The following is a 10,733-nucleotide window of genomic DNA, read 5'->3' on the forward strand; positions in this document are numbered from 1 at the left end:
TTGCTCTCTCTTAGCCAAACCAATCACCTTGGGACTTGCATTATAATAAGCGGCAATCCTCTTCCAAAAGGTTCCTGCTCTTTGCTCATTTCCAACTAGTGGATCCTTGGAGGTGTTCAACCATGCACTGATGAGGACCAGGTCTTCAGCTATTGACCACTTGCACCTTTGCTTACGGTCCTCACCATTTTGTGCACGTGAAGCAGAACCTCCAAGGTCTGGACTAGGTAAAGAACTCATAAACGGAGTTGGGTATTCATGGTTAGGTAGTTGACTGTTTAGTAGGTGTACAAAGCCAGAAGACTGGCTTTGATGAGAATCCATACAGAGAAGAGTTAGAGAAAAGATGACGGAGATGAAGTTTATGAAGTAAACGAATTAAACGAAGTTAAAGGAAGCTTTAATAGAGGAAAGTAGATGAAGTTTTAATGTTGCTTTTAATTTCTTTTAATTGTTTTAGGAAGTAGTTGTTTGTTGTAGATTTGTTTATATGAAGTTTTAATGTTTGTATATGTTTTAATGTTTCTATCTAACAAAGGACACACCATAAATGACAGACATCAAGAAACACGACTTTAATATAAAGGACTTTTTATGATTTAGATTTCAAATTACGTATTGCATTTTTGAATTGATCAGCAAAAAAAAACATCAAATCGGAGATGTGCGAATGCTTTAACAAGATGAAAAAATGATGATTATACATAGAGCAAACAAGCAAACAAACTAATAAGCGATCAAAGAAAGAAAGAACAATTCACAGGATGCAAAATTAATCAGCATGGGAAAGCAATTCAAAGAACAACTCAGGTTTATTTCTATGTTTATCTACCTCTCGCAAACATCAAACAACATCTATATGTAAATAAAAAGACCAGAAGCTTACCAGATGTTCTGTCTGTAGAATGACTCTTCCTGCGGCCCCCTCTGTGATTCAGTACAACCCTCTTCAGAACTTAAAAAGAGGAACAACAAAGCATCAACACTCTTCACAACCAGATTCAACTTATATGAATTCAAATTCACCACAAGCTTACCTAAATCTTCTTCTGTATGATGAATCTTGTTGTGGCTACCTCTTTGATTCACGCGATCACACTTGAGAACCTCAAAAACGCACAAAACATCACATTATGTTCGACCCTGAATCTAACCAACTCAACACACATGCATGTCCTATAAACGATGAAAAAAACACAGTTTACCTTTTGTTCTTCAACTCCGAGATACACGAAAACAGAATAGCTCCTATCTCTACTTCTTTCTAACCGATTTGGCTCACCTGAAGACAAATAAATCATCAAATCAGTTCTTATTAGGGTTTCAATTCGAGGGTTTGATGACAATATAGGAAGACGATAGAGCAAGAAGAGGATAGAGGAAGAACAGAAGACGATTGAGGGAGATCATACCTTCGACGATGTGGTCTGATGGGAGCTTTGCTTCGCCGGGTCCGCAAACACGGCCACCGAGTCGAAGAAGATGAAGAGATCTCTCTCGCGGCTGATTTTGGCTGGATTTGGTCGGAGAAGAACGAATTCTCTGTGAGAAAGGAGAGAGAGAGAGAGAGAGACGAAAAGACAGTCACAAGAGGCGCCTCCTCCGTAGGGTTTTCTGGAACCCAGCTCTTACCACATTTTTTTTTTTTAATTTTAAAATGGCATTTTGGGCTTAGAGCCCAACTAAGATCCAGCGTTAAACACGCTCTAAGGGTTAAACATGCTCTAAACAAAACATTAACAAAGATAAAGCAGACTGAATTGGAACACCGAGAAAAATCCAAGGATAATGTTGTTTTTCATGTTTTAAAATGTATAACCAAACTTCCTTTTTCATATAAACCGTACCACATCAATAAAAGTTATTTATCTGAATAATTTTTTTTATTCGATTAAAATATAAAGTATTGAATCTTAAGCAGATTCTTTTTACTCCTTTGTTCTCGTTCTCGGGCAACCGTGCCATGAAGTTATATATTTATGCAATTTTAATAGTATGTTTGTTTATGTGTGTGCTTCCCTTAAATAGTGACCGAAATTAAAACTACCAATAGTTCTGACGTAGGTTGCATGGAAACTTAATTCAATCTCCTTTTCTCGTTTCGGAAACGTTTCAAAATATAAATCTTTTGGAAATTTATGGGAACGCATTGGAAACGTTATTTTTGAAAATTTTCATTTTAGAAAAAGAAATTTGGCGACATAACTATAAGACAACGCAAAATTAAGTATGTAACCCTAACATCTAAGAGAGACTATGATATTTATACAATATATACTATTTTGTCCTTCTTCACCTTCACCTTTCTTTTTCAAGTAATTTTATAAGTTTAAGAATAACTAATTCGGATTTTTTATATATCTATAAAAAACATTTAAAAAAATTTGTATATGAAATGTTTTGAATTTTGTAAAACTAACATATATTTATAAAATTGAATATTTACAGTTATACTAAGGTTATGTTCTATTCTATTTTGTAATGTAGAATAGATTTATAATTATACAATCTCATTTTCTTCCATTTCTCCATTTTTCTCTTTTCTATCTTCTTCCCTATGTTCTTCCCTCTCCCCTTGCCTCCTCTCTCTCTATATTTCTCTTTTTTTTCTTTCTCTATAACAGTTAACTAGAACTTGATCCGCACACCCGTGCGGATATATTTTTCCATTTATATAATTTTCATTTTGTTTATATAACAAACTAATTTTAAAAGTTATGTATAACTGGATATTGTATATTGTAGGTACGGACATAAAAATCGAGAACCGAAAACTGAACCGGAACTGAACCAAAAAACGAACCCGAAAAATCAAACGGGAACTTAAAATCTGATTAAAATTTGGACTGTGTTGTACGTACATATTATAATTATATACATAGAACCATATATTAATTTCACATAAGATGCATCTTGGTTTAGTATAATCTGGTATGGATTGGATTTATTAATCGGTGCTTTCCACATGCTTGTGATAATGTTTGTTTCCTGTATTACATGAAATTATTGTTGCCAAATTCTTTATTATTTATAACTAATTTAGGAAATGATATAATAAAAAGAAAAGACATAGAAATCATTAAATTAGAGAATTTATTACTTTAGTGACACTGATATGTAAATAATTTATAAGTTTTAGGGTAAATTTATATTTGTACTTATGTTTTAATAATATAGATATTTGTACTTTTGTTTTAATAATATAGATTTTCAAATAATATATTATTGTATTCTATTCTATTTCCAAAAAATGGAATAGAATTATAATTATTATATTTTCTATTTTGCTCTCTCTCCCTCCACCTATTTCTCTCTCCCTTGTCTCCTTCCCTCCCTACTTCCCTTTTGCTCCCTCTCTCATATAGATTTTCACATACTATATACTATATGGTCATCAAATATAGAATAGCAAATTTTACTAGTTTGTATTATATCTATCAAATATGTTTTTCATATGCTATAACATACACTTAAGCATCTATTTTACAACAATTATGTTTTTTTATATTAGGCATCATGTTTACTTCAATGAACATTATAAATAAATAATACCCAGAAAACTAAATTCTTTTCTATAGTTATATTTTTCTTTCAAATGATCTATTTTATATTGACATTGTAAATAGAATAGTATCTAATTGTTATGTGACATATAAACGTTTACGCACTACAGAGGACTCTAACGTCTATTTATTACATAAATAGATATATTTCCCAAGCAATGTGTATATTCTTAATTTTTTTCTCAATATGGTTATACCATAAATTTTTCATTTTAGAAACATAATAAAAACTCGCAATTCCATTTTAGAACTCGCGATTCCGATTTAGAAACAACAAAAAAAAAATACTATTTGTCATCTGATGTTCATGATTTCTTGTTTAGTTTCATTTGTGTATATTATCTTTCGATATCTGTTGTCATTTTATATAATGATGATTTGATCCAAAATGAGATTGGCTCCGTTGTTTTATCTAATAATAACAAGTTTTAGTTTTAAAATTTTGATACTTTTTTTATGAAACGTACAAAGAACAACAACATTTCTATTATTTGGTTTTCTCTGTTAGATAAATTAAACAAAGAAAAATAAATTAAGCTTACATTGATCATTGATCAATCATATATACGTAAATATTACAGATGTTTCTACAACGTTTTCATTTTTGATTTTTTTTAGAAATCATGTTTTCCACGGAATGTTTAGTTTTCTGCCGATTCCCACTTCCCGCCATCTCTCTCCCATTCGCCGTCGTCTCTTTTCCCCCCAAATAAAAACCCTAGCTCTCGGAAAACCCTAGGGTTCACGCGATTCTAAACCCAGAAACTTTATGCTAAGTTGAAATTGAAGATGGTATCTCTAAGCTGGAAGCACCACACGCTAATTCAAGCTCTGATTTCGCGAGGCCCTCTCAAGGAGAAAGAGTTTCAATCCATCTTCACCGCCGTCACCGGCAGAAACCCAGGTCGGCTCTCTCCGCTATGACTTTTGTTGGGTTTTTCTCCGGATGTATATTCGTCGAATCAAAATCTTTACTTTACGGCAATGTTTAAATGTTAAAAGGAACTGTTTTTTTTTCTTTTCTGAATTGAACATTATAGTGATTACAAAGTTTCTTCCTTTTGTTGTGTTGTTGTTGCAGGAGCTGCTAAGAAGATATTTGATAAGTACCTTCTTGAGATCAACAAAGAGCTCTCTTATGTTCACTTTGAGCTGAGGGCTTGTAGGGATCAGTATGATGGTCAAGTTTGTTACGGAGTTGTTAACACTGTCTCCGATGATCAGTCCAAACTCGGGACCACATATTCTGTTCCACAGATTGCCTTCTTTAAAGGCATTGTAAGTCTGGCTTGTCTTTTGTTCAACAAATGTCTTTGTCATCATTGTAATGAATTTAGCCTTCATCTCATTACAAAGATTCCAGTCTCCTATGTCATTCTCTTGTCTTACTAAATTTGCCGTGAGGTGGTGATTATGTGTTGTGTGTAGAGTGAAATAGTTGTACTACTTGTCCCTTGGAATTGATGACTTTTTTTAACTTGTGGCAGATAGAAGCAATTGCACAGGATGAAGCTGCTCAAGGTTGCATATCTGGCTTTGATGCCCTCAATATCCGATTGGAGAATCAGGTTAATCATCATAGTCCCTGACTTCTGTATCCCTTCATCTAATGATAAAAGGAACCATTCAATCAACTGATCATTGCGACTTTAAAACTGCTACTATACTGAGTCACTTGAAAGCAATATCGCACCTCAAAAGGAACCACTCAATCAAATTTCTATCACTGCTGGTCGTATGGCTTTGCTATATAGTTTTAGTCTCTTTTTCACGGTTGACAGATCTTGTGTTGTTAATATCTCAGTTACCAAGTGAAGCCAGCAGCAGTCAACAGCAGCAAGCCCCAGCTGCATTCAAGAACTTCTCAATGTCGCAAAAGGACAAAACTCTCGATGAGCTTGTAAGGGACAAATGGCTGTGCCGCACAAGTGAGGGTAACATCGGACTTGGTATACGATCTCTTCTTGACCTGCGCAGTTGGTTCAGGAACAATGATGTTCCCTCTTGTGAGGTTTGCAATGAAGCTGGTGTTAAGGTCTGCCTTCTGAAGAAAATTTATAGGATTCACATTGTGATATGACATTTTTGCTACTGATCTCATGATTCTTTGTTTTCAGGCGGATTTGTGTCCAAATGAAGGTTGTACAGTCCGGATACACAAGTACTGCCTCAAAAACTTGTTATCTCAAAGGGTATACACACAGCTTCTTTACATTTTCACCCAAACTCCTCGCATTTGAGTTTGACATCATTAGTATTTAACTTTCTGATCACATAAAATTTGCAGGATGATAAAGTTTGCTCAGGCTGCGGGAAGCCATGGCCTTTGGGTAAAGTTACAAAAGAAGAAGCTGTTGAAGCAGCAGTGGATGATGAGGAGGAAAACGAGACTCAAGCAACAACAGCTTTAAGGTCCAAGAAAAGAAAACAAAGGAGCCAAAGAGACTCAGCTGAAAACTTTTCTTCTCAGGCTTCTTTAGCCTCTAGTGGTGCTGCCACTAGGAGAAGAGTAACTCGTAGCGCTGCACACTTAAATTAGAAAAGAAAATGTATACTTTGATGCATGTTTCTGTGTCCAAACATCACTTGAGAGATGAAAAATCTTGTTTAATATGGTTAGTTTTATATATTTATGGTTCAATGAAGAGAGATCCAAAATGAGGTTCAATGACAAAAAAAAAAGAAGAAGCAAGAAACAAAGCTAGAAAGGAAAGCAAGATAAACTAAAGCTTTATCTTCACTGAATCCAAGGCATGGACAAGTCTTGATCTTGATTCTGATGATAGTTCTCCATCCCTACTGTTTGCGCATAGCCATTGTTGGTATTCTTATGATAGTTCTCCATCCCTACTGTTTGCGCATAGCCATTGTTGGTATTCTGATGATAGTTCTCCATCCCTACTGTTTGCGCATAGCCATTGTTGGTATTATGATTCATCACCGAAGTATTACCTCCTCTTTCTGCTGCTTTTGGTCTGTAGAGATTGTTGGATTGAGTAAAATTGTCTGGAATGCTCTGAACTTGCTGCTGCTGCTGCTGCTGCTGCATTCCCACTTGGCTCTCCGGTCTGTTTCCATAAAAACTCCGGTTATAATCCGGATAAGGCATACCAAAGGGTTCAGCGGGTTGGTAAAAGGGTTCAGTGGGTTGTTTATAAGGACAAGTCATTTGGTGATTCTCTCTTAAGACCCTGTCATTGAATCCCATCTCTGGTCTGCTATAAGGACAGGGACTGTTCTCACAAGTTAGGTTCGTTCCTGGATGAAGTGACTCTCCTTCAAACCTCCTCTTGTTGTTATAAACACTATTGAAGTTGTTGTTGTCAAATCCATGAAACTGCCGATTGAGACGATGACGAGGCCCAACACTTCCTTCAACATCATAATCTGCTGGTTCAGGGAATAGAGTATCCGTCTCGCCACCAGTTCCATCTTCTTCTGAGAAGGTTAAAGGCTGCTCCTGACTCTGACTAGCAATAGCCTTCTCTCTGTTCAAAGCAGCTAGCCATAAAGAGCCTTCTCTTGAAGTCATCTTCTCCTGCAGAGTCGTAGACCGTCCCACCAGCTTCGCTATGTCGTTAATGTCTGAAGCCATCATATGTCTGATCACACCAATCAAAATACCAACCTTCCACATCTTCTTGAGGCCATGAGGCTTCCTGTAAGCAGGAGGATGTCCTCTACAACCATCGGGTAAAGGCAGATCACCCCACCAGTCTTCTTTCCCCGTCGGCCACCAAGGCGGCGGCACGCCTTTCTCCAAGGGATAACGTCTCTGAGGAGGCTTGCAGTTAGGCATCAGAGCAGATAAAAGAGCTCCTAGAGTTGTATCTTGCAGCTCAAGCAACTTATGTGCAGTACATTCTCCTCCATCCTCAGAGTATCCTAACTCATTTCCATCAGTGGCGGAGAGATTGATCTCTCTCTGGTGCTTCAGTATAGCAGCTGGTCCGTTCCTATCAAACCTCACTTGGTCTCTCCACCATCCACGGAGATTGTCAGAAGACCCCGTTACTGTTTTCCCGTTCTGGAAAACGACGCCGTACACGAAGCCTTGAGCTTTGCAACGCTCCATTGTCTTGGACATGTACTTTAAGATCCCATCCTGTGCCTGGTACATCATTCTCTTTCTCGAATGTTCATCGTCAGGAGGCTGCTTCAACGATGCTCTACCTAGCCCGTTCTTGGACATCTCCTTGAGCTGCTTCAAACGCTGCTTGTCTTTCCAGATCTTCTTCTCAAGCTCCTCTATCTCCATTTCTTCTTCGGTCGGGTCGTTGCACGTAGTGTTAAGCGATGCGAAACACGTCTCTCCTTCGGGGAAACGAGGCACAGGGCTTGTTACTAAAGTGGGGAACATCCCTATATTGGTGTTATACATTTTTCAGAGGAGAGAAGATGATCTCACCCTACAAAACAAAATGACGTCAGCATTGTTTCATTTCAAGAATAAAAATTACATAATCCATCAAATAACGCCATACGAACTCATTGAAATATGAAGATATCGATCATGTGAAATAAGATTTATATGAATTCAAAGGTCAAAGGATCAGTTTCAATTAGTTATTAGGATTTATGAAGCAATATAAAACCTTTTTTGGATAGATTCTTAAAGTGAGTAACGCAAGCTAGAACAAAAGAGGCAGACAAACTTCTTTTTTTTTTTGATAAAAAGCAGACAAACTATACTAAAGGCATCAAGGAAAATTAAAAAAGAATATAACAGAATTGAATGGAAGAACATGAGTTACCTAGAAATCTCTTGAGACCTTTTGGTTGTTGTTGTTGCTTCAGCCTCTTAATTCAAAACAAAGAAGCCACTTGACCCCGGAGACAGAGAGAAAGAGAGAGAGAGAGAGAGAGAGAAACAGACGAGAGATATATATATATAGATGTGTATCTCTATAAATAATGAGCATTAATTTAGACTATGAATGGGTACTAATAGAACCTTAAGAGTCATGATAAGAGTTTAAGAGGCACAAACCTTGTGTGAAGGATATTTATAAAGTTTTCAATATCTTCTTTGAGTTTCATTCCATTTATAATTTAGATTTTTTTTTAACTAAAATTAATTTGTTTTTAATAAAAAAAAAACAAGTCCATAAAATGATAATTTCACCAGAACTTATTGTACTAAAATTTAGATAATTTTATGTCGACTATAAGAAAATCATTTAGCTAATCAAAGATATATATCATTTTCAAAGCGAAAATAACTGACGGTTTTTCATTACTAATTTATCTATATTTAACGGACACTTTATGAAAATAAATATAGCAGTTTTTTGAAAATAAAATTGCAACAATTTTACGCGGGAAAAGATTTTAAACGGTATTTTTATAAATATGCACATGTATTTTAGATTTTTTGTGTTAAATGTTGATATTGTCTTAAAACTGCAAAAACTAAAAACAATTATCACTGTAAAATTGTAGTGTCTTCAATATTTTTTTAGAATATAAGTTATATATAATATGTAAAAATAATTTTGGACTAAATAAATATAGCAGCTAACACAATTATTTAATCTATTGTTATGTCCAAAAGTTTGTTTATAAGGTTTTTGTCTTTCAGATTAACATTTCTTAAGCAAATAACGAATATGGAATATTATTGTATAATTCATAATATTCCATATTCGTTTGCATGTCGCCGCAGCTTACGATCAGTCATTATTATATACTCATTTTCATGGTTTGCAAATAATAACTAAAAAGTCACTAATATATACTATAAGATTTATTATTATTTTTGTTTTCAAACATTATTGCAATGTTATCTTCTATTCTCTGGCAACCTGATATGCTTAACCAAATACGTAATTATGTCCAGCATAAATTTTGATGATAATAATTATATATTTTTATGAAATGTCGCTATTTGTTTGCATGTTGCTACGGCTTGCGATCAATCGCTAATATATACGTGTTTTTATGTATTGCAAATACTCGCTAATATATACTATAAGATTTATCATTATTTATATTTCCAAAAATTATCGCAATGTTATCTTCTATTCTCTGGTAAATTAATATGCTTAAGCACATACATAATTATGTCCAACATAAAAATTTGATAATAATAATGATATTTTTTTGTAAAATGTCGCTATTCATTTGCATGTTTCTGCGACTTGCGATCAGTCGCTAATATTTACTCATTTTTCATGGATAATAACTAACAAAGTTCTTATGTACAGCATAAAATTTTGATAATAATACTGATAATTTTTTTAGTACATTTTTATTCATTTTGTTGGTAGATTAAAAACCAGAAAAGGCTGGCAGAGTAAAAGGGAAAATAAAATTTGGCAGCATTGACTAAATTTATATACTCATTATTAATATTTGAGAATTCCTTAAAAGAACCCAAGTTTATGGTCAGATTTCAGTTCTATTACAAAATCTAAATTGACAGCTTGATTCCTTTCTAAACATGTAAAAGCATATAATCTAAAAAGGTAAAAGATAAACTATTAGATTTATATCCTTTTATTTTATGTTTAATTTTTTGAAAAAAATAATTGTCTATTTTCTTGTAAAATTTATGGCAAGTGATGATATCTATAAAGTGTCGGTTTCTCATTGCAAAATACAATTCCTTATATATTAATTGAAAAGCATTACAACATTTTATGGTAGCCACGTATCATCGCTATAATGATTCTTAGAATCCTTAGAGAAATATGTTGGTTCATCTAAATATATAATATTTTTTTAATTAAACTAACCATAAATTTATTATTTATGTTCTTCATGATTTCCTTAATAAAAATTACGGAATTTCCTAATGTGACTAAGATATATATATATGACAATTAATAATTTTTAATAATAAAGATTTGATAAAAATTAATGTATCTTCAATCATATTTGTTTAATTTTTAAATGTTAAAATAAATTAAACAACCATATTAACCATATAATAAAAATTTAGATTCTTGTGTATATGTTATACTAAAACTGTTATAACTCTTACATCCAAATTTTGTAATCCATTGTTTAAATTTTTTGTTATGACAACGTACAAATAACTACAAAATCATATAAGTAAAAGTCTCATTTAATAAGTATTAAGATTAAAAGATATAAATATAAATATATATATATATATATATAATATTAAATTAAACTATATATCCTATAAAAATACATAAATATTTT

General features: G+C 33.6%; 2 protein-coding genes across 2 annotated transcripts; one reads left to right on the forward strand and one right to left on the reverse strand.

Annotated features, from left to right (window-relative positions):
* The first annotated feature begins 4,126 nt into the window (after positions 1-4,126).
* On the forward strand, positions 4,127-6,192 carry LOC106316061 (non-structural maintenance of chromosomes element 1 homolog). The gene is made up of 6 exons (XM_013753925.1): positions 4,127-4,467; positions 4,645-4,841; positions 5,051-5,131; positions 5,368-5,598; positions 5,681-5,755; positions 5,851-6,192. The coding sequence occupies exons 1-6, from the start codon at positions 4,353-4,355 to the stop codon at positions 6,100-6,102; spliced, it is 951 nt and encodes a 316-aa protein (XP_013609379.1). The 5' UTR covers positions 4,127-4,352; the 3' UTR covers positions 6,103-6,192.
* A 77-nt stretch (positions 6,193-6,269) lies between these two features.
* Positions 6,270-8,385, reverse strand: LOC106316060 (ETHYLENE INSENSITIVE 3-like 2 protein). The gene is made up of 2 exons (XM_013753924.1): positions 8,318-8,385; positions 6,270-7,972 (listed from the first exon to the last, which is right to left on the reverse strand). Exon 2 carries the CDS (start codon positions 7,942-7,944, stop codon positions 6,301-6,303), a length of 1,644 nt encoding a protein of 547 aa, XP_013609378.1. The 5' UTR covers positions 7,945-7,972; positions 8,318-8,385; the 3' UTR covers positions 6,270-6,300.
* Positions 8,386-10,733: the final 2,348 nt, after the last annotated feature.

Source organism: Brassica oleracea, chromosome C9 (genome assembly GCF_000695525.1).
Source record: "Brassica oleracea var. oleracea cultivar TO1000 chromosome C9, BOL, whole genome shotgun sequence".
Lineage (NCBI taxonomy): Eukaryota > Viridiplantae > Streptophyta > Magnoliopsida > Brassicales > Brassicaceae > Brassica > Brassica oleracea.